General features: G+C 39.5%; 1 protein-coding gene across 1 annotated transcript; it reads left to right on the forward strand.

Moving 5' to 3' along the window:
* Positions 1 to 1,225: 1,225 nt before the first annotated feature.
* Positions 1,226 to 27,281, forward strand: NAP1L4 (nucleosome assembly protein 1 like 4). The gene is made up of 14 exons (XM_063438250.1): positions 1,226 to 1,302; positions 8,758 to 8,816; positions 11,007 to 11,106; positions 11,496 to 11,637; positions 13,137 to 13,223; positions 13,547 to 13,672; positions 14,310 to 14,381; positions 15,033 to 15,172; positions 16,475 to 16,620; positions 16,998 to 17,020; positions 18,217 to 18,336; positions 19,421 to 19,450; positions 20,294 to 20,350; positions 25,268 to 27,281. Exons 2-14 carry the CDS (start codon positions 8,783 to 8,785, stop codon positions 25,304 to 25,306), a joined length of 1,116 nt encoding a protein of 371 aa, XP_063294320.1. The 5' UTR covers positions 1,226 to 1,302; positions 8,758 to 8,782; the 3' UTR covers positions 25,307 to 27,281.

The following is a 27,281-nucleotide window of genomic DNA, read 5'->3' on the forward strand; positions in this document are numbered from 1 at the left end:
AGTCTGATGATGGTAGTGGGGTTATAGCTGGCAGGCTGTGGTGATGATGATGTAGTGGGGTTATATCTGACAGGCTGTGGTGATGATGATGGTAGTGGGGTTATAGCTGGCAGGCTGTGGTGGTGATGATGATGGTAGTGGGGTTATAGCTGGCAGGCTGTGGTGGTGATGATGATGATGGTAGTGGGGTTATAGCTGGCAGGCTGTGGTGGTGATGATGATAGTAGTGGGAGTATAAAGCTGACAGTCTGATGATGGTAGTGGGGTTATAGCTGACAGGCTGTGATGATAGTGGGGGAGTATAAAGCTGACAGGCTGTGGTGGTGGTGGGGGGTGTAGCTGACAGGCTGTGATGGTGGGGGTGTAGCTGGCAGGTGGTGGTGGGAGGTATAAAGCTGACAGGCTGTGGTGGTGGGGGGGTATAAAGCTGACAGGCTGTGGTGGTGGGGGGGTGTAGCTGACAGGCTGTGGTGGTGGGGGGGTGTAGCTGACAGGCTGTGGTGGTGGTGGGGGGTGTAGCTGACAGGCTGTGGTGGTGGGGGGGTGTAGCTGACAGGCTGTGGTGGTGGTGGGGGGTGTAGCTGACAGGCTGTGGTGGTGGGGGGGTGTAGCTGACAGGCTGTGGTGGGGGGGGGTGTAGCTGACAGGCTGTGGTGGGGGGGTGTAGCTGACAGGCTGTGGTGGTGGGGGGTGTAGCTGACAGGCTGTGGTGGTGGGGGGGTATAAAGCTGACAGGCTGTGGTGGTGGTAGGGGGGTGTAGCTGACAGGCTGTGGTGGTGGTGCGGGGGTATAAAGCTGACAGGCTGTGGTGGTGGTTGTAGCTGACAGGCGGTGGTGGTGGGGGAGTATAAAGCTGACAGGCTGTGGTGGTGGTAGGGGGGTGTAGCTGACAGGCTGTGGTGGTTGTAGCTGACAGGCGGTGGTGGTGGTGGTGGTGGTGGTGGTGGTGGAGTATAAAGCTGACAGGCTGTGGTGGTGGTGGGGGGTATAAAGCTGACAGGTGGTGGTGGTTGTAGCTGACAGGCGGTGGTGGTGGTGGAGTATAAAGCTGACAGGCTGTGGGGGTGGTGTAGCTGACAGGCTGTGATGGTGGCGGTGGTCATGGTGGTGATGGTAGTGGAGTTATATCTGACAGTCGGCCCCGCCCCCTCTCAGTGCGCAGGCGCAGTACAGAATGTCTGCAGGTTTCGGGCCAATCACACACTCGGTAGTTGCTGCGTCATTCCAGCTCTCAGCCAATGAGAGGCGCCGTGGTTGCGCTGTGGCTGCGGGGACTGAGCGAGGCGAGTTGAGGAGGGCAGGTGAGTGCGGTCCGGGCCGGGGATACACGGGTATGGAGTACCACCAGCATGGTGTGCGCAGCCCACAAACTGCCACCTCTGCCGGGCGGTGAGGCACTGCGAGCACTACAATGACTCAGACACCGGGGGCGGGGCACAGCTGGCAGTAACTACAACTCCCAGTATGCTTCCCCAGGCCTTCATACTAATACAGCAATATGGGAGACACCTCCATGGGCAGCCTGCCTTAACACAGCACCCTCAGCCATCCCTGGCAGCAGGGGGGCACCCTCGGCCATCCCTGGCAGCATGGGGGCACCCTCGGCCATCCCTGGCAGCAGGGGGGCACCCTCGGCCATCCCTGGCAGCAGGGGGGCACCCTCGGCCATCCCTGGCAGCAGGGGGGCACCCTCGGCCATCCCTGGCAGCAGGGGGGCACCCTCGGCCATCCCTGGCAGCAGGGGGGCACCCTCGGCCAGCAATATCGCCATCAGCCATTACTGCCAGTATATAGTACCACAACTATCACAGCCAGAATTTAGCCTTCAATTTGGTACAATCCAGAGATTAACAAATAAACTAATTTGTATTTGTATGTCCTATTTTGCTCCTTCTTTCATTGCAAAGTTCAATAGCTATCATTTTTAACTCTGCTGCCAAGTTTTTTTTTTCTCTGCATGACTACTCTTCCCAAAGTTGCACACTGACAATGATAATAAATCCCTATTCCCAATTACACTAGCTATGATTTATAGCCACAGCTCCTAAACACACTTGTTTCCATGTTTTCTGCTGTCAAATCAATATACATCTTTCAAATGTGCTGTCTGCCTTAGAACTTGCCATGTCATTTATTTATTTCCTGATTTGTCATTAGAATGATGGTGTATAATTAAAAAGGGACACAATAGTTAGTTTACCTAGGGTAATTCCACTGGCCACTCCTCAGATGGCTACTAGAGATGCTTACTGGGGCAGTGCTGCACAGTAAGCAGCACTGCCATTCAATGTCTCCACCCTCTGCATTGAGACACTGACCTTTCCTTATAGAGATGCATTGATTCAATACATCTCCATGAGCAGATGCTGATTGACCAGGCATGTGTTTGGCTGTGCCTTCTTGACACTTCAGCAAGTTCTGATGATGTCAGTCAAGCTGGCAGATCAGGGGCAGAGTCAGCAGATGCAGACTTGGGGAAAAAAAGTAAGATTTTACTATATTTAGGGGTGCAAGTGGGCTAGATGGTGGTTTTAACACTATAGGGTCAGGAATACATGTTTTTGTTCCTGACCCTGTAGTCATCGTTTAAATTAATGCATGGAGTTAATAATTTTCGGACAAAAAGTTTGGTTGAAATCTAGAATAATATTGTTCAAAATAATAAAATTACTGCAATCACTAATGAAATATAGCTGCCAGTTCCGTTGATTTCCATGGTGGCTGCATCCGTTTTCTTCTCACTCACCCTTCTGTGTTTGAACGAGCTCCATAGTGAGTCTTGTGCAGATATTTATAGTGCTACATTTGACACCTGTCTGTTTCTTTTTCTTTCATATTGTTTCTATCCATATGTTACATTATCATGCAATGTGATTAGTTACATAAAAGGAAGTAATCCTAAAAGGGTTTTATAAACTGAAGAATAGTTGGATTCAGTGAAATATAATCCGTAATGGCTACTGGTAATTTAGCTTGTACTCCCATGACGAGGGAATTTAATATTAAATATTCAGTAATATACTACTGAAAGCAGAGACATTTGTTGTCTCTATACAATATATTGTAATCTTTATAGTAAACTTATTGCATGTTGTGTGTCTATATGTCTTCTAATATATTTATAACTCCACCTCACAATAAATTATCTTTCCACGTACACATACTCGCACACATCTATAACTGTCCGCAAACCGAGAGAGACGTGCGCACGCATACCATCAGTTGATACATTTTAGTGTTTAATTTCCTCCCTCTGCTCCCTTCTTTCAGTGGTAAGGTAGGAATTGGGCAGAGGAGAGAGAGCATTCTGTCTGTGATCTCTAATGGAGAGTGCATTGCTTTCCTTCCTCGGTAACGCAGCTTCTCAGTTTCCCTAGATGTTTACTATGGCATATCCTCCTGGTGCCATCAGCCAGGATATTGCTCAATGCAGCGGGGACCCTGAATCTGTCTCTGCCACCAGTGTAAACAGAGAAAGCTTATTCCCTTCCAGAGCATGTAGGCCAGTCTGTGACAAAGACGGACAGAGATTTCTTGGTGCCAGGTGCAAATTTGTGTAGTCATGCTATGCATATATTACACAGTTTACCTCCCTAATTAGATATGAATGACATAGCACTTATTATCAGACCCAGTGCTATCAGTGTTTCCAGTATCCCTGTTAATACTATTTCATTACCATGGCTGATTGTCTCTATATTATATTGCTGAGAATGAACCATTCAGCTGTGTGTTATAACATAACACATTTTTCCCTAAATTACATTTCCAAGTGCAACTTTCTATCATTTGTTGCTCCTTACTAACTTCTCCTTAGATTACTTTTTTGTTTTTTTAAATACAGTTTAGCAAGTCCTACGATACCTAATATCTACATTTTACTTGATGAGTGTCCAAAAAGGGTATTGTGTCGGATTGTGGAGGAGCACTCACATTTTGCATCCAACTGCCATGATGGTCAGACCCCCCACCCCGCAGTTATGCTTTTTAATCCTATCATTTTTAAGTTCGTGTTTGTGGTTGTTTTTTTTTATTTTTCTTGGTTACAAACTGTATCACTATTTACTGACATGACCAAAATAATGGATATGCATTATTTTTCAAACTGCTCTAAAATGCTGACCGCAGCATCCCATAATGCCTAGCGGGGATGCTAGTGCTCCTTTATTACTCCATGGTTTGTTTTGGGTATTTTTTATTAATTTTAATATTATTTATGCCTTTTTGAAGGGTTTAACAGGCATGTTTGTCCAAAGGTAACTAGTACCTCTACCAGTATGGCAGCAGCAGTGGATAAGACTGCTGAGTGTGCAGCTAGCATCTTAGTGCCACATCCAGCAATTACTTGCACCGCATGTCATGCGAGGATTAGAGACTTTGCGTGCAGTCACTCATAGAAGCAATATTTGTAACTTCCTGATCCTGAGTCCTGACACACTTTTTCCTGGCGTGGATGTAAGTCCGAGTCGGATGTGAGAAGTGCTTTATTCATCTTGTGATTGCATTTCAATCAGCATGTCCTCTAATTGTATTACACTATCGTATTATTCTTGTTCTGTAGACTTACAGCTGTATCCCTGTTACATACGTTCTATATTGGCTGTTTAAATGGGGACACTACCTGGGAAGTTCGCTGGGGAAGCTGTATATTTTGAAGATATCTGGTCTTGTGCTTTTTATACACCAAACACTTTTTGGCGAGTGTGTGGTGTATAGATAAAGGCTGATATTATTATTATTTATAATTCAAACATATTCCATAGCGCTGTAACAGCTTATGCTCAGGGCTCTGCTCAAACATGCTTACATTCTAGAGGGAGTGGGGTAACAGGAGGTAAAGTAGGATGGTATTTCATGTGCGGAAAAGTAGGTTGCTAGCATAGTTTACAATGAAGGGTTAGTTTTGTGGATGACACAGTTGCAGGAGAGGATGCAAAGTTCAGATGGGGGAGGGTGGGGGAACGCAATGAATAGTTTGATATGCTTTCATAAAGAAGTGAGTTTTTTTAATTGTCATATTAAAATTGTTCTATTCCTCTTGTCAAATATGATACTGATGGTTGAGAGTTATACCAACTAAATATTGGTTTGGTTTATTGGCTGGAAATTACAAGTTATAGAGAGCTTTTACATGATCCTTTTTTGGTCTCTTAGTGATCTTTTGATGAACCCATTTTGAATAGAATACAAATGCATTGAATTGGTCAGCAGTGAGTCCACCCTTCCATTGCATCTGTGTAAAATGTAGAGATAATGTAGATATTTGCTTTAATGCCATCACAGGGCTTGACTTCCTCCACTGCTCTCTGAGCCTTTTTTGTGGTTAGTGTTTTTAATGCTACGCAAACAAACTTTGCATTAGCGATTGCATCTTGTTTTATTTTACACTGTTTGTGAGGCTAGATTATTTGCTTATCTTTGTCAACACTGTCCTTCCATCTCAACCACTCCTAAGGCTCAGAGGAAACCTGGACTAACACGAGGATATCTCTAAATCGTGAGATTATCTGACTTAATATTCTTATTTCTCATTTACTTTTTTGTAGCAGCCTAGTTATCTACAATATTTATAATATATTTATTTATATTTGCAATGTACGGTAGACTATTTTTGTATGTGAATGAGGCTTGTTTTGCATGTCAGAATTACTGCCCCTGTCCCCTTTCAATCAGGACTTGAAGTTTGCCAGCTCACTGTTTAGTGAACAAACTGATTTAATGACTGTCATTTCTGTAATGTTTTGGGAGTACTCGCTTAACTCATCTGTAAAATGAAGGCTGGTAACTGGGAAGAGAGAACCATTGCAACCAAAACAATGAGTGACTCTTTCAGTAATGCTGATAGCAGCTGCCATCCTTTGGACCTGTCACTCCCCCTCATTGCAGAAGGAGGAATGTTATGGAGATCTGGTTGAGGGAGAGCTTTAGCGGTATGGACTGAGCGTGTGCCACATTTGTTCGTCTGTTGCCAGCATGCTATGTGTGCTGACGACAGATATGCACAGATTTCACATTACCCAGCAGGTGAAATTACATCTCTGTATGTAGAGTTTTAGCTAAAACACTGAATATATAGACTTCAAGCTCCATGATTGCTTCAAAGCTGCTACTACTACTTCAAAATTACTCAATGGCAGATAATTGAGAAGTGAGACTGTTAGGGTAGGTTAGCACCAATACTGCTTTATTAAGCTTAAGTTGTTTTGGTGCTTGTAGTGTCCCTTTAAACCATTTTGTTACTTTATCTATATTTCTTATACAAAAAAAATGGGGATCAATTCCACTTTATATCACATGAAGTTCTCATGCAGCCTCCGTTTCCTGCGAGTGGGAGCTATTAATTGATTCCTATATGTGATTATCGCACTGATTTTCACTTCATCAAAGCTTCCATTGCCATGGCATCCACATTAAAAGCAATGCGTCTCTAAATGGCAAGCTTTATTACTTCACTAAATTTCATTAAATTTTGCATTGTTATATATCTTCCTCCAGACATTACTAGTTAATATCAAGATATGATTAATCGGACCTATCACCAGTTCCTCAAGCAAAGAACCTTTTGAAATTTCAGTTCAAAATTTCCCAAGCAAGAGTATAACTGGTGTTTGTGTGTCAAGACATGATCCTTGAAACAGGTTCAGCTAGTTTACTCTTGCAATACCTGAGAATTTTAGAAATTAAAACCCAGCGCTTTGTGTGCACTAATTGTGCAAAGCTCTGGCTTTGTGTACACTAATTTTACATTTCTGATGCAAATACCAAACAAGACCATCTTAAAGCTATTATGCAAATATATCATTGCAGCACATTGTAGTAAATGAAAGGTAATCTGAAAATACCTACCATGGTGTTATCGTGTGTGTGTGTGTTGATTTATTATTTTATTTATAAAGCGCAAACAAATTCCGCAGCTCTGTATAATGGGTGGAGTGGACTAACAGACACGTATTTGTAACCCAACAAGTTGGATGCACAGGAACGGGGGGTTGAGGGAACTGCTCAAGGAGCTTACATGCTAGAGGGAGTGGGGTAAAGTGACACAAGGGGGATGGGGTAGAAAAGTAGGTTGCTAGAAAAGTATTCACTGAGGGCTTTAGTGGGTTAGTTTTGAGAGTTGCAGACGAGGAATCGGATTGCGGGGAGGGAAAGCAGTTAACAGTGTTATTGATACCTTCCCTGAAGAAGTGAGTTTTCAATATATATTTTTTTTTTTTATTTATTGAAGAAATGGAGGCCATAGATATAAACTTGTAATGTAATTAGTACTTGTACCATATGCTTTTAGCATTAAAGGAACGCTATAGGGTCAGGAACACAAACATGTATTCCTGACCCTATAATGTTTAACCCACCATTTTAGGTGGCTTGCCACCCCCCTTATAAAAGTTTTAAAACTCACATTATTTCCAGCGCCACGCAGGTCTGCTGGCGATGGCTCCGACCCCTTTGTGACATCATCAAAATGGACGATTTTTAGCCATTCGGGAAAGCATTGGATTGGCTAAAATCAGCTCGGGGGCAAGGCCAAATGCAGTTTTCTGAAAAGGCAGTGTTTACATGGAAAAAGCCTGAAGGGAACTATTCTACTCACCAGAACTACATTAAGCTGTAGTTGTTCTGGTGACTATAGTGTCCCTTTAAAGTATAAACATGGTGACTCTGACAAAGTCTAGCTGAGTGGTTAGCATTGTACGATACAAAGAACCAAAGGCCAGGAGTTGAGACTTGGTCTGGTTCTATTCTAGTGGAGGTGTTAATTCTTGGATTGGTCAGAAAGCTGCTACATTAGTGAATTGCATCTGATGTTTTGTCAGTATGAAACTGTGACGCATTGCTTGCTTGACAGTGAACTGGCCCCGTAGAATAATGAGAATAATGTGCACGGAGCCATATCTCCATCAGTCAAAAAAGGCCTTATCCAACATATTACATTCTGTAAGAGGAAAAATGTGTTTGGCAAAACTGTAAAGCACGCCTTTAACCCCTTAAGGACACATGACATGTGTGACATGTCATGATTCCCTTTTATTCCAAAAGTTTGGTCCTTAAGGGGTTAAACAATTCATTAGGAAGGATGAGCCCTTATACATCTTTGTAGTAGTATTGTAAACCTACACTAGCTTATCTATTCTAGCTCTTGGATTGCAAATCTTATCCTCAGTCAGACATAAAATGCAGAGTTTTGTCTGAAATTTATAGTCCTACCTTTTTTAAATTTCTGTTCTTTTTTTTTTTTTGCAAGATTGAGTTAATCGGTTTGCACAGCATTTATGTTTTTTGTAGGATTGTTATCTGTGGAGCCTTCTGCTTTCTATCTACTGCAGTTGAGCAGCTCTGGAGAAAACATTTGCATATAAGGACTGAGGCCTGTCACTCCGCACGGATGTTTTGCCGTTGACTCCTTGCTCCCTAACTTTTTTTATTCCTAAATGGCGAGGCATGGTCTAACAGAAAGTATTAAGTGACTGATCTGATTTGTGGGACATTTGAGGGTTTATTCACTGCCAGTAAATTGAAAGTCAAACTGCTCACTAAACCAGGAAGTGCAAACTAAACTAGCCAAGCTGTTACTGTAGCTGGGTTGGAGAACATACACCTTTGTCTAAATTTTGTCTGCAATTTGACTTTCAGTTCACTACATTGTTTTATTGCATAGACCCCTTATGAGAGAGAGAAATAATTTTCTAATATTTGTATTTTTTTTTAATAACCTCTATATTTATTTTTTTTTTTTTTCCCTCGCTCTGTTACAGCAACGCTGACCATATTGTAGAACCGATGGAAGGAAATAAAAATGCAAGTGAGAAAAAAGGTAAGGCGCAGTCACCACAAACAAAGTATAAATCAGTTTCTTTGCCAGTTAAATAAGGGAATCGCTAATAAACAGGTGGTGCAGTTAGTAAGACATGACTGAGTGTTCTAGAAAATTTAGTGGAACATATCATTTTAGGCCAATATAGCCGGGAACTATTTTACGACTGGGCTATCTTAGCCTTAAATTTATAGTTTCCTTGTCTGCCCTGTCGAGTTCACTTTTAGTGAATCAGTATCTGTGTTATGTGATCACAGCATAGAAATAAAGAGGTAATTCAGACTGTGGAGGCTGAGCAACATACCCCAGGCCACCTGTGAATTAAGCATGGTTCAACAGCAGCTCCACACCCCAGTGCTGCACCAACAGCTTAGGGACCCAGTGTAACAGTATATTGCTTTATCCCAATACTTGCAGATATCTCTGTACATTATATCAAATGCCAAATTACAAACCTCTCATCAAGCACATGCAGTGTGTTAATAGTCTTGGTTAAATGCTTGTGACATACACTCTCATCCACTTCAGCTGAGAGATCTATGCATTCATTCAACAATTTTCAAAAGTGTGTGTGAAGTTTCTGGGGGAGAGAAAAAAAGAAAGTTGCAGTAAACGTCTTAACTCATTGGGGCATTCCTGATGGATCTCTGTATTACATGTGCTAATGCCAGAGTTTGACAAATATCCTTTTTTTTTTTTTTTTTTTTTTTTTAATTCTTTATTTTTGCAGTGCGTATATGAGTTACAGGCATACATATGGTACCCCAACGGCATTCCACATGCAGGTTTCAAGACATTGATTACAGTGGGGGGTAGATAGACAATGCACTTTTTTTTTTTTATACATATCACGTAAAGATGGCAAACTGATAGGTGTCGCTTAGTGGCCCTACATCGGAGACAATGATTGCGACAGTGACATAGTTAAGTTGCATTATAAATGATTACAAGCTTTAAGTGTATACATATTGTGTCAAGAGGAACTGCACACATTTTAATTGAGAATGTAAAGCAAGAACTAGTTGCTACGTCAGCGTATGCATACATGTCTAGTCGAGATGGCCTAGTGTGTTACATCGCAGTATTAAGATCTGAGACATGGCTTGCCAAGGACCTACATCATTACTGGCAACAATAATAGGCTATAGAGAACTTAGTTAAGTACAGGCTACTGTTATTACCGTTGGGAGACCAGGCCCCGCCGCACTAGTGGTTAGGGCACTTTCACACAGTAAAATAAGGTATAACAATTTAAAACGCTGTGGTGAACTGAGGGCACGACATTTTGTGGGAGTCTAACGTTGTACATTTGTACCAGTCTTAACGTCTGCGTGAGTCTCCACTCCACCAGTGTTCCCCGTGTGCCTCTCAAGCTGTTGCTGCATGCCGGCTGTCAGATGTGGCGGTCAGATGAGCTTCACGGCTCCTTTATGGCAGGTTGGGGACGATAGGCTGGCATTGCGGCAGGGATACGCGGCTCTGTATGTCGGAGACCAGTACCCCGTCTTGGCGGAAAGGTAGGGTTTTATCCGCGGAGCGTTGCTTGTCGTTTCTGCGGGATGAATGCTGGCTTGTTGTGTCCCCTTGGCTTCGCCGGCTTCTGGCCTGCTGAGGTGCTGCAAAGCTTGCAGATGGTTAGCTGTAGTTGGTTCCTGGTCAGCACTTAGATCTATGCTGTCGGGCTTAAATGTGGGGGAAGAGTGTTCCTTTCCTCCGCCGTCAGCGCACATGGTGTCCGCCATTTTGGATGAGGCGCCTTGCTTGTGCTGCAGCGGTCGGTGTCCCAGGGCAAGGACCGGGATCACCCCCCCGGTCCAGAGGGGGGGGGGGACAGGGCCAGTTCCACTCTGCACTAGGCCTTCAGGTTAGGCATCGTTAGGCGGGATAGTGGGGCAGCGGCCGTCTGTCCCGCTCACCGCCGGAGTAGGCCCCATCTGGGGCTTCAAAGATTCCTCCTCCAGGGGACTGTAGCTCGGGGAGCCAGCCTCTCCCTGGATCCAGTGCCTCCTTTGGGCCGGTGATCTTGCTGTCGGTCAGCTTTTAAGTTGAAATTAGTCGTTTTAGAGGCTTATAACGTGAAATGTTGCAGGAGCTGTTCAGTTTCGTGACCGTCCAGCTCGGTGGTCCGGCCCCGCCCCCCACTTTTTTTTGACTTGCTGGACTAACATTGCTGTATTTGTCTCCTTTTAGAGAAGCTGGCAGACCAGATCATGCAGAATCCACAGGTCCTAGCTGCTCTTCAGGAAAGGCTCGATAGTGTGTCTCAGACGCCATCCAGTTACATTGAAACGTAAGTTCATCTGTGCTTTCACAAGCCATCCTTTGCAAATACAGACAACTAACTAATAAGGCGGACTTTAGGTTTTATTATTCTGTCTGTAATGTTGGGAAGTCCCTGAAGAGTCTTAGGAGTCTGCCACATCATTGTTACTCAACTTGAGTTGTGCTGTCTCCATCCTTCTTGACTAAACAGGTTAAATTGGTTTGCATTATTTATCAGTGACTTTCCTAATTTTTCTAGTGTACGCTGGGATATGTCTAGATCTGATTACCATCTACACCAATATATTTGCATTTGCGTAACAAAAATTAAATTCCCCTTTTTACTTCTTTTTTTTTTTTTTCGATGTGTTTTATTTTTGTTTTGTTCACCTCTTATTGCATTTTGTGCATTTACAGTTTACCGAAAGCAGTTAAACGACGAATAAATGCATTGAAACAGCTCCAAGAAAAGTGTGCACATATAGAGGCTAAATTTTATGAAGAAGTTCATGAACTTGAGAGAAAATATGCAGCCCTATATCAGCCCCTCTTTGATAAGGTAAGGCCAGTGTATTTTCGGTGTGCACACATTGTATGGCATATGTGTACAGGTTGGGCACGCTGGATTCTGTTTGTGGTTTTCTTGTATACTTTGCTGGGTTGTTTTATTTTTCCTTAGTTAAAGGACCACTATAGTGCCAGGAAAACATACTCGTTTTCCTGGCACTAAAGGGTCTCTAGGTCCCCCCTTCCCGCTGGGCTCTAGGGGGTAGAAGGGGTTAATCCCCTAAGTTTTTCCCCCGCCGGGCTCCCTCGGCACGGAGAACTCTCCTCCTCCTTTTCGCCGTCATTGGCTTGAATGCACATGTGCTGCAAGAGCCGCGCGCGCATTCAGCCAGTCCATAGGAAAGCATTCTCAATGCTTTCCTATGGACGCTGGCGTCTTCTCACTGTGAAAATCACAGTGAGAAGCGCGGAATTAACTAGAGGCTGGATTAACCCTCATTAAGCTGAAGTGGTCTGGGTGCCTATAGTGGTCCTTTAATGCAAATATTACTTGGCAAGTTGAATCAAATCTTTACAAGGACACTGAGCATCATGAAATACATGCTTTTAACACTATGATCCAAGAAGGTCCTTCAATCACTCTCTCTTCTCCATGTTATTGTACTGTCAAAAGCTCCACTTGTATAACCCATTATTTAAACCTATTGATAAGATAATAGCCATCAGTTTGGGGAGTTTTCCTTTTGTTCAAATAAGAACCACCTGCAATATTCAGTGCCTCCTAAGGTAGAACAGGTGAAGCCTCCAGACGCCACCCTGTTTTTTGTGAACTATACCTCTGATGGTTTATGGCAAGGAAGGATGTAATTCCACAGCAGCTGTTAAGTGATATATTGGGTTTCCTTTGCTAGATTTAAAGGAATCTAGAATTTAACTTATCCTTTTGCCAGCACCAAAATTCACTCTGTGCATCCACCCACTCTGATTCCTGGAGTCTATCTCCTCTTCGACTCCTTCTCCAATCAAATGCTTCTCCTAGAGATGCATTGGTAATGGGAAGCGCAAGCATTGCGTTCCTCCAATCAAATACTTGTCTTAGTAAAGCATTGATTACTTTCCTGTGATAACCATTAGAGGATGTTCAACATCCTCATCCATTGCGTTAGGACTTTGAACATCACATAACTGATTCTGACTCTGTTGTAGCACAGAAGCACCCTCTAGTGTCAAGGATAGCCACTAGAGGAGTGTTTAGCCATGCGTTGTAAACCTTGCTGTATCTGACAAATGGCCTTGTTTACATTGCAAGACAAAAACAAGGTCACTATACCAAGTTGACTATATTGAGATGAAGTGAACTGGGTTCCTATAGTGGTCCTTTACGGTAAACCCCTTATTCCATATTTATTTACAGACTCTTAAATGGATACACAGTAAGCAGCCAATTAGAAAGAGGCTGTCCAGTGAAATAAACCTATGTAAAGCATTCCAAAGATGCATTTATTTATTGCTATATTACTATAATGATGTTTTTTCCCCCTTTTTTCATAGAGGAGAGTAATTGTAAAAGGTGAGGTAGAACCAACAGATATTGAATGTGAATGGCACAGTGACGGGGAGGAAGAAGAAAAATTGGCGGTAAGCCTTGTTCCCAGCCTATTTGTCTTTTGCTCTTTGTACATTTATTACACCTGCACCAGAGTATTCTGCCAGTGTTGACCCCTTGTCTGTTTATCCTCTGAGTGAAGAGAGGCGAGATGTATTGTCGCTTTCCATTGGCCAGTGGATGTTGCATGTTCTTTTTGCCAACTGGGCTGAAATATCTTGCTTTTCATAAAACATTTAGATTTACATAAATTTTTGATGACAGATTGTGGTACATATCCGTTTTTGCTTAATTACTATACAATTGAACTCTATTAACACCATGCAACACCATGCATCCTTGTTCATTTTTATAGGCAGGTGTCAAAAACAAAGTGACAATTGCAGACAAAGAACTGTCAGAGGATGATAACCCAAAGGGAATCCCAGACTTCTGGCTCACAATCTTTAGAAATGTAGATATGATCAATATATCTTTGCAGGTGAGTTATCTTATTGATAGGGCTACATTTTGGGATCTTAATTGCTGATTATGCTTTCAATCCATCTCCTAGCCAGGAAAAATGTTTATACACGCTCACACACTATTTTCCTTTTTAGTGATACTAGGTTTGACTACTTTTCAGTAGGGGGGGGGGGGGGGGAAAGCACCATTGGATTAGAATGGTTAGATGTTCATTGTCCTACACCAGATGTTAACTTTACGTTGATAGAAATATGCATGCATTTAATTATGTATGTTGGCATTTAGTGTAGATCTAAAAGAAGATCTGCAGCCTTTGCAAGCCCTCCCCTTTTTCGCTCATCAGTCTTTTTCAATCTGTCCCGGGGAAATGACCAGTCAGAGGTTTCTCATGAACGGCGACTGGATCGTCTTCTGCAGCTTTTCAGAAGCATGGATAAATGATAATACCCCATTACCTGGGTCCCTGATCAAAATACTCCTGAAATCATAACAACTACAGCAGGCTTTACTGGTTATAATATTTTGAGTAACTCTTTAAGATCTGGTAATATATTCAACATTAAGAAACATTTGTTTAGAAATAATGTACTTACTGTTTGACCTTTTTTTTTTTTTATTAATATATATATATATATAAACCTTCTCTCTTAAAGGAATATGATGAACCAATTCTAAAACACTTACAAGATGTTACAGTTAAATTTTCTGACCCTGGACAGCCTATGGTGAGTTTTTGGTATCATTCTTAACATTAACTTTAGTAACATGAAAACATTACATCAGCCATGTGTTTATGAAGTATATTTACTGTTCTATAAATATTGGTAGTCCTGAGCAATGTAACATCAAATTTAACATTTACCTGGCTGTGGAGTAATTGTATAGCTAATAACATTGAGTGAAGTATTAGTTTTGATGATGTTTTCACATACCAGCTCTCAGCAAACCTCAATAAGCCAGACTTTATTGATCTTCCACTGTTGGTGATAGTCAGAAATATATAGAAATTCACTACACTGGAACAAATGGTGGCAATATACACCTCAATGCTGAGTTATTAAATCTTTAACATTGCACTTTTTGGTTTAGTAAGCTCTATAGCAGATAAAGGCAACCTTCGGCACTGCAGATGTTTTGGAGTACACCTTCTATGATGCTTTGCCAGCATTATGGGGGCTGTAGTCCACAACATCTGGAGGGCCGAAGGTTGCCTATCCCTGCTCTATAGTGTTTGTTTTAACTCTTTCAGGGTCAGAGGCATGCACAGTGCATTTATTTAGTTTGTTTTGGTGTGTTTTTATTTACTTTTTATGATTGCTGTGGGAGGTTGTTAGAGTTGAGTGAAATGGACTTACTTATGCCCATTGTGTCTCCAGTCTTTCACGTTAGAGTTCCACTTCGACCCCAATGACTATTTTACAAACTCCATTTTGACAAAAACCTACAAGATGAAATCTGAACCGGATTCCTCAGACCCATTTTCATTTGAAGGACCTGAAATTATTGACTGTGAAGGGTAAGATAACTTGTTCATTTAGGGACTTCCAGTCATCGTTTGTAGACTGTAGCAGTATCCAGTTTCTGGGAGTTTGATGTGTTCATTGCTAAAACTGCCACCGTGGTGCCGTAAAACTGCTTACAAATACTTAAAAATAAGGCAAACTAGCGGAAATTCTATTATAAATACATTTTGTATCCACTTCACTCAAGCATCTCTGCTGTTCTGGAAGGTGAATCATACTTGCTTCAAGAGAGTCTGTTTGATGATAAAAATAATTAAACAAAAAATTAAAATTTTTTACGAGTATACCTCATTATGTTAAACATATCCGTACAGGGCAACAGCCTAAACCAGTTGCTATGCTATCATTTTCATTCAACAAGTGCTTCTAATATCGACATTTCTCATAAATAAAAATATCAATAGTCTCTGTAGTTAAACTGCTATTTAACCCCTTAAGGACACATGACGTGTCTGACACGTCATGATTCCCTTTTATTCCAGAAGTTTGGTCCTTAAGGGGTTAAGTAGCTGTAGACCGTTTAAGGAGTATCTTGTAAAGTAAGGAGAACTATAACATATTTATATATATATATATATATATATATATATATATCTATCTGTTATAAGAAAATATTTTTAAGCTACGATGTAGCATCAAAAGGGCTTTCTATATGGTGTGCTGTTTATAAAACCGTTTATTTTTGTTAATTTTGAATGGAAGATGTATAGCCCACTGTATTACCTGCCAGGTAAAAGAACCACTTACATTCCTTTTCTCTGCAAGATGGAATTCTGGGAATGCTTTTCTGTTAACATATCCGGTTCTAGTTGGTTATCGAAAATCTATCATCCCTACAGCTATTTTGTTAAAACAATAACCATGATTTGACTAATGTTGTTAAATTTGTGAATTATGAGGAATTTAAACTGATTTTCAGTTTGGAAATTTTGACTTACAATTTTAAATTCACTTTGATTTGCCCCCCAATTCCCATTTTAAGTAAACCTGATTATGGATTTCAGTTAAATTTAAAATAGTTTCTTGGCCATATATAAAAGTCCTGTTAATCCACACCCAAACAAATCTATTTGTCTGGGATTGACCTGTAGAGTCTTATTCATTGAAGAATCCATAGGTAAATCTAACTTCTTTTAGAATGTTTATGATGAAGTTTGAAACTGCTTTATAGAAAGATACGTTCTGGTGAGCAGTTTACTTTAATCTATTGAGCTGCTCTTAGTAATTTTAGAAACGCATGCTATATCTAGGAACTACAACTTATTCTATGTAATAAGCTTTTTATTTAAAACCAGGTGCACGATTGACTGGAAAAAGGGGAAGAATGTTACAGTCAAAACAATCAAGAAAAAGCAGAAACACAAGGGACGTGGTACAGTTCGGACCATCACCAAACAAGTGCCCAACGAGTCCTTTTTTAATTTCTTCAGTCCCATTAAAGGTCTGTGGCAGGCTTCTGGATGTGATTCATAATAACCCATCTGTGCTTAGCTAAGTAGTGCAGTCCTATTTCCTATGGGATCTGTGCCCTGTTAGCCAGTATTTTGTCTCTATTTAGTTCGCCTACACTGATGCACAACAGACTGATTAGCATTACTTAATGTGTTTTTCTTATGAACCCTTTAGATATTGTAATATGTCTAATTGCTCTTCACACTTTGTCCCCTCAAATCATCTGTAGTGTTTATTGCATCAGCATAGAGGAAACTTCTATCATAAGAAACTTTTCTGTTTACATGTTGAAGTTGGATCAACTTTTCAGATATAAATGTGTCTATTAATTATTATTTTTTTTTCCTCTTTTATTTTTCTCTGTAGTAACTGGAGAGGGGGAAGAATTGGTAAGTTCATTACACGCATGTTAATGTTTCATGAAGATTAAATTAGATTTCTTTTTATGTGCCTTTCCAGTCTGACAGTGGTATAATATTGCAGTGGGTGATACATTTCTCTCCAGCTGTAAGTCCCAACCCAGCCCTCGGAATTGTTTTATTTTTTTTCCCCTCAGTTCTGGTTCAGGGTGGTTATTAACAAAACCGTTAACATTTGTTTGCATGATGACTGGGTAAGACACTACTACCCTATAGTACATAATTAAAGGGACACTATAGTCACCCAGACCACTTTATCTCAATGAAGTGCTCTGGGTGTACTGTTCCTGCCCTTTTTAACCCTGCAATACATTGCAGCTTTTATTTTAATTTTTTTTATTTATTTTTTTAGCAACTTCACTGTATACATTACAGGTTTAAATCTACATCTACAGCCACTAGAGGAGCTTCCTCAACCCTGGCTGTGTATACTCTATCACATAATTTCAGAATCCAGGAAAGGCTAGCATTAACTCAGTGCTTTCCTATGGAGAATTTAGAGTGATCACACTGCGCTCACCGTGTATGGACATTAGGTCCACAGTGCTCCTTTATGAGGAACATTAGGTTGGCCATGGCCGCCTCCGTGATGTTTCAGGAGACCGGAAGGTGAGCATCTCAGAGGAGTCTTGACAAGGGAAAAGCATTGGGAAAACCAATTTATATTGGATTTAAAGTGGCACTCTTATGTGTCTAAACTAATGTATTAAAAAAAAAAAAAATCCTGGAATTGGTTGCAGAGTTTAATGTGGTTGATACGATAAATTGTACCACTGCTTCCAGGAAAACTTATAAGTTCTTAAAATTTTAAGTCATTATTTTTATGACTTGTTTACATATAAATAAACAGTAATTCTCTTTTCCGAATCTCCACTTACACCTTTTTAGATGTTAATCTATATTAAATAGAATTATATTCACAACTTACAAACATTGTTGACTTGCTCCTGCTCTGTTTTTCCATTAAATCTGCATGTATGATTGTTTTTTTTTTTTTTTTTTTTTACGTTTTATTTATTTTTAAATCTGCATTGAAGACTGATCTGTACGTGATAACTACTGGCATATTAGTCGACTCACCATGTGTTGTTTTTTTTTTAGAATGTTCTGATTGTTATCTGACCACTATATGCATGGAATAAACACTTGCCTCTTTCATCTTGCAGGACGAAGAGATGGAGAATTCTTTAGCTGCTGATTTTGAACTTGGTCATTTTTTCCGGGAACGAATAGTGCCAAGAGCAGTTCTGTATTTCACTGGGGAAGCTATAGAGGATGAAGAAAGTGTTCGTAAATTTAAATTTTTCATAAACTTTAGATACTGTAAATTTTTTAGCCCTTTAGATAAGGGTCCTTTACAAAATTATAAGGAAGAGACCTTAAAGGAACACTATAGTCACCTAAATTACTTTAGCTAAATAAAGCAGTTTTAGTGTATAGATCATTACCCTGCAATTTCACTGCCATTTAGGAGTTAAATCACTTTGTTTCTGTTTATGCAGCCCTAGCCACACCTCCCCTGGCTATGATTGACCGAGCCTGCATGGAAAAAAAACAACTGGTTTCACTTTCAAACAGATGTAATTTACCTTAAATAATTGTCTCTCAATCTCTAAATTGAACTTTAATCACATACAGGAGGCTCTTGCAGGGTCTAGCAAGCTATTAACATAGCAGGGGATAAGAAAATCTTAATTAAACAGAACTTGCAATAAAGAAAGCCTAAATAGGGCTCTCTTTACAGGAAGTGTTTATGGAAGGCTGTGCAAGTCACATGCAGGGAGGTGTGACTAGGGTTCATAAACAAAGGGATTTAACTCCTAAATGGCAGAGGATTGAGCAGTGAGGCTGCAGGGACATGTTCTATACACCAAAACTGCTTCATTAAGCTAAAGTTGTTCAGGTGACTATAGTGTCCCTTTAAGACCCTCAGTGTCACCCTCGAAAAATTGAAATTTGTAGATTAATATTTTTAAATGGATGCAGCTAAGCTATCCATTGAAGCTTTCATGGTTACTCCATTGGCTAGCCCTGGTGAGATCTCAGGCAAGGTAATAGTGGTGGAATCATCTGGTGTAGTAGTAAGGATGTGATCAGATTTTATTTTTTTCCCAGTTCATTTCACATCTTTGTGACTTTTTATTTTTTTTATGCTGTTTATAGAAATATTGTTCTTGATTAGGCTAACTGGTTTATTCATTTGCAAGGTGCATTTTGACACTGACTGACATTGTAACTCTCTTTCCCCAATTATTATAATTTCCCAAACAGGATCGTATCTGTAATTTGGAAACTAGAAGTATTCTTAGAGAAATTAATATCATTTTTTAAACATTCTGGTAATAAAGAAATCCTTTTTGTTTCTTACAGTTTGAGGAGGGAGAAGAGGGAGAGGAAGAGGTAAGGAAACTGTCTGCATTTTGTATAGATCAGTGATTGTAAATCTTAAGTGTTATTCAGTATTGCTTGCTTATATTTGTTGTGGCCGTATCAGTGGTCAGAAATTACATATAAGCTAGCAACTGAATATTTTGGAAGCTGATAAACGCCTGGACATTGCTGTATCTTATGCAGAATTCTAAATACTATGTAATGTAGGCTTCTCAGCCTGTCAGAAGGGTGTTTTAGTTAACATTTTCACAGATAAATGTATAATTGCTCTGCAGTTCATGTTCGGAGCACACATATTGTGTGTGTGTGTGTGTGTGTGTGATATGTCTGTATACGTTATTTTCAGAGAATGTATGTGAAACCGCTTTCTTTATGTGGGTGGGTTCTGTCACTGCAATAAAATCCTGAATATTCGTTTAGGATGTTGATTGCTTCTATTTTTTTATTTTATTTTTTATTTAGTTACTTCCAGTTCTCTTAATAAAGTGAACACCAAATCAGATTTTCTACCCTACTTCTGTAAAAGTAGACCAGTATCCTGATTTTTTTTTTTTTTTTTTGTCGGAGGGTTGTTTCTTTTTGTCTTTAATATGTTATTTAAGAAACAAATATATATTTAGTGACTGTTTAGGTCTGACCTGCTTAATAAGGTGGGCTGTGTATGTGTGTGTCTGTGTCCAGTAGCTGCTTGATTGAGCAGCCCAACCTGCAAATTACTGGAGCTGAGCCTCCGTGAAGGATGTTACTGTGTAAATGTAATGTCTGCTTGGATAGAAAAGAGTGATATTTAATTCCTACTGCCTGTGCATTTTATTGATCTTCTATAATAATCTGATGTGATTATTGTTGTAGGAAATGGAAGGTGAAGAGGAGGGAGAAGATGAAGAGGATGATTCAAGTAATCCTGCAGTAAGTGCCGCCTGTATTTTAGCTTCTTGTTCTTTATTAGCTTTATGTCTCAGCATTTTTCATAAGGTTCCTGTCTTACTGAAGTTTACTAATCAGCCAGAGGGTTATTTACTTAATATCTATAATCGGATTTGAATTGTGTATTTTAAAAGACCGTTCTGATACACACTTTGACTAGGAGCAATTTTGTGTCTGCTACAAACACACACACAAAAAATACATAATTTGAAGAGGATTTGGCTGAGGAGTTTGTAGAATTGCAGAATTGTCGTCTTGTAAGCCTTGTTTTTTTGTTTGTTTTTTCCTCAGTCCAATTGCAATAAAGATAAATTTACTCTTGCTTGACAGAAGTATATCTGTGGTGTGATCCCTTGTTTTCCCTAATCATACATCATTCTTTTCATGTTTGTTTCTGATTGGTTCTCCCTACCTCATGCCTATTCATTAAAAAGTGGAATTATGGAGAATTGATGATATTTTATTCCATTTTAGCCAAAAAAGAAGAGTAACCAAGGTGGAAACTTAAAAAAATAAAAACATTTAGCCAGTAATTTGATATTAACGTGTCAGTACTCCACGGTTCAAGAATAGGATCTAAGTCTTCCCTGATCATTTGAAATATTGTATCCACGGAGTATGACTAGCTCTATCTTCTTGCCTGTATGGGTATCCTTTACCATACCAGGAGATTGTAGTTCAGTTTGTCTGCTTCATATATTTATTTATTTTCCGTTCTTTTACTTTACTTCTACTCTATATATTAGAATAGTATGCAATCAATAATGTTCGTTTGTTGCAGCTTTATTTTGACAAATTACAATCAAAATTAAGGATGTGCTGTAAATAAAATGCTTTGATGTTGGACACAGATTAAAGCATTCCAGTTTTGTCCTCACACCTTATAACAAAAACGTTTTGACTAATGAACCTTTGAAGCTTGACATGTGACTTGTCTGTTTGCATACTGCTTGGTGCTGGAATACTTTTAAAAGGGAAATAATCTCCTTCATTGAACAAACCTGTATTTATCTGGTGGTCTAATGTTAACATATCCCTGTTCTCAGGGGCTGGATACAGCAATGGCTTCTGATTCAGCCTCTGTTAAAGCAGACAGTTTTTAATCACTCCTTGTAGGGTAAGAGGATTGTGGGACGTACATCCTGAATAACCAGATAGCTGTGAAGTTAAGGAAGCCCGACCAGGTCAGCTTGGCTTTTCATCCAAAAAATGAACACCATTAAGTTGGGATGTAGTAGCATTCAGGATGTATTTTAAAATTGAATAAAAGTTTAATGTCCCTATCCTGGTAAATACTTTATCTATGATAATAGCAGACTTAGCAGAGATGATTAACTATGCCAGCAAGGTTGTTTTGTGACATGAGGACTGGCTTTCATTGGGATTTTTGTTTATTTTTCTTAAGTTTAAAACTAGCTTGAGATCTGAGCGGGGACCCACCGAAGGGCAGGCTATTTCAGCTGTATATTTCAGCTGCTGCCCGTTCTCAGTATTCTCTTGCTCCCTGTTTTTTGCTCTCCACAAGTTTAAAGGGTAATCTAGATGTGGACCCTTTGCTCACGGTGCCTAGAGAGATATCAGCTATGCCTCACTGATGTTGCCTAACAACAAGGCTGAAACGATCGTCTGGGGTTGCTGTGTCTCTTGTGCAGAGGGAACTTGCTGGCATTTCAGATCTGGACTGCCCGTACGGTTGGGACCAGTCTGAAATGCTTCAGATATGTTCTCTCTGTAAGGGCACAAGATAAGCTAAAACCAGCTTGAGATCTGAGCGGGGATCCACCGAAGGGCAGGCTATTTCAGTATTCTCTTTCTTTAGTTATACTTATATCTACAGGCTGTTTGAATATAACAGCCCTGTTTCATTCACATATTGCCAGGTACATAGATGCAGCCATTACATGTAGGGTCTATGTTGATTCACCATAACCACTACAGCACCTTGTAGCTATTATGCCAGAAGTGCCTTGGCAACCCCTCTCGCCCATTGCAAGTAGTCAATGGTTTGACTTTTTATCAGTGAGCTGGAAGCTCCTGAGTAGGAGGTCCTGTTTAGACTAGATTATTTTGCAAGTAAAACCATATATTTTCGTTATGGCAAAATGAGGAAAGGGAACTTAATACCACTAGGGACAGGTTTGGATTCTAATGCTATAGTGCTCTTTTAAGGACACCATGGTGCTATAATATTCTACTATTCTGTTCATGTTAAATACTGGAGAGTATGCAATCTCTAGTTTTCAATTCACAATCATGGCTGCTTCCATTTAATGACCAGGAATCTCTTAAACAGTAGAACCACCAGACAAATCCATGTTTTTTGTTTTTTTTTGTGGGGTGTTTCCCATTGAAAAATTCTGCTGTTTCTTTGTATTGTATGTGTACTAAAATTGTTTGATCACTTTTTATTTTTGTTTTTCGAATTGAAATCTGCCATTCATTATTATTCCATTTTTTTTGTATTTTTTTTTCTGTTTAGGTGTAATTTTTTCTTATCATTCATTCAATCATAGGTAAGGCAGAAAATCATATGATTTTGCATTTTTATACATATATTTTTTTTTTCATCCACTTTCCCTCCCATTTCTTTCCACTGTATTTTTCCTAGGCTGACCCAATTTTTTTATGGTGGGCTTTGTATACTTCTATTGTACTGTTGGATAAGCCCTAAACTTGCCCACATATTTTGTTGCTTATGAAATCTATCTGGTTTTGCTCATTTACTCTTCAGTGATATTTTATGCACTATAGAATTTTATTTTTAATTTTGTTAGCCTTTCCCAATTAAACCCCATTGGCCTTTACTGTTTCCACTGGATGGCCATTCCCAGTATGTGCTACTTTTTCTAAACCCTTGTTGGAATTTGCTACCTTAACTGAAACGTTTTTTTAGGTATATATACCTCATTCTACAAAGTATAGACCCAATATGTACACAATTCACTTTCCATCATATAAAATGAAACCTCATCTTTTATTCCCTTTTAGTCAGTGTTTTTGTTGCCATGTCTACGAAGTACTACTGGTATATGGGCATTGTTCAATGTTTACTGTGATTACCCCCTTAGCCCAACTAGAACATTGTACAAAAAGGTCAAACTAACTGCAATGTAGGAAATAAACACAGACTTCCTCCAGGCTGTGCTGTGTGTGCCAATTGAATCCCATCTTTCTTAACACTGATTTTTGTTTTATGTGTGATTAGAGCTGATTTCTATGAGCTAATCCTCCTCCTATCCTGATTTCTGTGTCTTTCCTTTGCTGATTAAATCTTTGTGCTACCTTAATTTGCTGTTCTGCTGTGCCCACATTATTCTATGTTTTATGTTGCTGTATATTGTTGCTGCCTCTTTTGTTTCAAATATGTTTACTGTTTTTATATAGAAATGTAAAAAATATATCCCAAACAGAATCCCACCTCTAAGCCCCAGCTCTCTCCCCTTTCCACTCCCAAAAGAAAATAGGGAAAAACTATTTGCTTACACCAATAAGCAACATGTAATCTGTCTAGTACAGGGGTCCATAAACGATCCCCAAATGTTTTAAAACTACAACTTTCATGATGCTTTGTTTTTCTAACGCATCCTAAAGACATGCAAAGCATCATGGGAGTTGTAGCTCTACAACATCTGGGGATGAACCCTTTGGGCACCCCTGGTCTAGTATATTGCTTTGTCCCATACCTACAATGTTTCATTTCAGTGCGTCTTATATTCACAATGGGTACTGCATAGCATCACTTGGCAAACTTGTTTTAATCTATTGACATTGGCCCTGTTGAAATCCTCCAAAAAGCTACATTTGGGGTAAATTTCTTGTGTCCAGAAACCCTTCCAGTGTTATAAAAAAAATCATGAAAAAGGTAGGTCACAAACATATCATGGGTAGCCATCACTAAATTCTTAATAAATAGTCTCTCCATTCAAAGGACTCTCTAAAATGTGTGGCTGACCCCGAAACCTTCAGTTAGGTAAAAGCATAATCTGTACATTTTGCCAGGTAGACACCAGCTAAAGTATAGATGCAAATTTTTATGTTCACAGAGAGCTAGTGAATGACCACCAAAGCTTGCCACCCGCTTCCTACCACGCAAGGTGCATGTGTTATTTGGAACAAAGTCAGTGATTGGCATCTGCTTGCATCCATTTCTGCCAGTCGTATTTGTATGTTTGGTGATCTGGATCTAAGCACACATTGCATTGTAAGTAAATAAATGCACAAAATTTAAAATAACTATTTGTACGTGTGCGGTTCTTTTATCGATGGAGTAGATAGACTTGCTTTACAGGACTCTGTGATGGTGTAGTCAGAGATCCTGAGTTAATACATTTTTGCTTTTAATCCGTGATTTGTAATGTTATGTTGCAGTTAGTGCAGCTTCTATGTGCCCTCTGGCTTATTTTATAAACAGTGTTGGTTTCAAGAGAAATGAGCACTTATTGTAAATCCCCTTGGGAACACCTGGCAGTAAAGCAGAGCACCAGGAGGGTTTCCTGCCTCCGTCACTTTGGACTGATCATACTGGACGTGAGTGCTTCTCATGGAGAACATCGCTGCTCTCCGAAATTAGATTCTTCTAGAGAAGTGTTGAGACCAAAGGCTGTGCTTCATCCAGTGCTTCACCTGATTGAACACAAGCCATCAGTAATAATAACTTCACAGGAGGTGAATTCGAGCTTCTGTCTCTGGAATAAAGAGGAGTTTATTATTAACACTTTCACTGTTGAAATCAGAGTGGGTCGTAGTAGTTTTATAAATATCAAGATTTTTTTTATATTTATTTTAAGTAATATTGTGCTGACACCATCCTCTCACTACCTGGGGATCTTATTACAATTTAATATTTTTTTATTTTTTTTTTGCACAGCCTTCACTTTTGTTTTCTCTTTTCCTACACAGAAAGAAACAGTCCAACCTGCTGAATGCAAACAACAGTGATTTAAAGATAAACCACAATAGGGGACAAGCGGATTTCCATTACAGCTCCTTTCTCCATGTGCAGGAATCAACCATGCTGCAGTATATTTTTAAGTGAAAGCTTACTCCTTTTCATTAAGTGCATGATTTTACTTTTATTTGTTTAGTTATTATTTCTTGGAGGCAGATTTGAGTGGAATGCTAGGTTACCTTTCTTTACATCGACAAGCTATTTCATATGTAACTTCCGTTTTCCAATATTTCTTGCTGTTACTGTTGTAACAAATAGGTTGTCCTATTTCTTACTCACCTTACTGATTGCTGGAGATCTAGCTCTTCCTGGCAGAAACTACAATAGATTTGGTGAATTAAATGGTTTTTCGGATGAGGACATCTTTGCTGCTGCTACCTACATCAAGGAGGGGAGAGATTGTATATGCTGGATTACAGCAGCAAAGCTATCAGGAAATATACGTGCATCTATCATACTTGCTAATGAGGACAAGATTCCACATTACTCCCGCTTTATCTAAGCAGTCTGTCTGCATATTGCAATATTTTCCCACATTTTTTTTTTTGGTTACTTCTTTTCCCTATTGTTGCCATTTTCTTTTCTCATCTTGGAGAAAGGAAACTACCCCTTGTTTCAAAAACTAACCAAACTGAAACACGTCAACATGCCTGCCAGAATTTAACATTTCTACAACTTGAGACATTTAACTATAGGTTCTGCTTATTTAAAATGTACAGTGTATTTAAATGATGCAATAAAGTAAGTTAAATTAAAAACAAACATAGAACATATATTTTGGGTTACTGTTACAAGAAAATTGTATCCAAAAGTCGGCTTTATGTTTTTGTTTATCGTTTATTAGTAAACCATATTTGTCACAATTCTAGAGCTTATGGGAGTGCAGCTTCTGTCTAACCCTAACTCTGACATACAAGGCGAAGGAGTACAGTGTTTCTTTGTTTTTACACCTCTACCATTGTGGTCAAGGAGAGGGCAACCATTTCTGCCTTCTGTAGTAAAAATCTTCTGTATGACAGAGTACAATATAACAACTTTTAACATCTTAATGAGAAATGACTGATATCATATTTCTCTAACCCCCTTGTCCTACAAGTGTTGCACAGGTAGAAAATTCAAGGTAATGGGTCATATTAAAAAACAAACAAAAAAAAACCTCAACAATGTACTGAATATGGCCTCTCGTCTGCACATCTTGCTAAGGATTATAGCCCAAGAGGACTGGTAAATATCAGCTTGTGATCGTCAGTTTCTTCCTCCTTAGTAAATTGTGCTGCTTTAAAATGGCACACAGGAACTGGCTACTAACCAATCTTGTTTGAAGTTCTATTTTTTTTATCTGTTATATTCTCCAATAACACAACTCTTCCATGGAAAACTAGTGAAATAAACCCTTTTGGACATTTATTTACTTTTGGCTAGTGTCATAGAAACATGAAGCCTTTGCACATCAGTAAGTCTGTACATTTTTTTTTTTTTTTTTTTTTTTTAAAACCAGTTGACGATCACAGGCCTGTCTCTAAAAGGATTCAGGTTACTTTAAGCTGCAAAAGAGGAATGAGCGGTCTTCTTCGAAAATGCTTACCTTTTGTAAAGAGGCTATCTTTAACTTTCATAATGTTTTACTCCATTAAATCCACTCCTTTTTGAGGAAAGTGGATTAAATGGTTATGAAAAAATGCACAACCCCTCCCCGCTCCCCCAGAAATGATAGATCCTATTTAAATTTAGCATAACGCTGCTCTTTAAGGAATTATGCAAAGTAAAGAGTGAGTGTTTTTGGCACTTAAATAATACAAACCACACACTTTACAACGTATCCTGAACCATTGCTGTTTAGGAGCTGTTTTGTCTGTTGCCAGATGTTTGTTGGTTCATTAAGAAATTGTCTATTTGTGTTAGACATTATTTCGTTATTTTTTATTGATTTAAGTCGGGATATATGAATAAACCAAAATTACTTCA

The sequence above is a fragment of the Pelobates fuscus genome, chromosome 12 (genome assembly GCF_036172605.1).
Source record: "Pelobates fuscus isolate aPelFus1 chromosome 12, aPelFus1.pri, whole genome shotgun sequence".
Classification (NCBI taxonomy): Eukaryota; Metazoa; Chordata; class Amphibia; order Anura; family Pelobatidae; genus Pelobates; species Pelobates fuscus.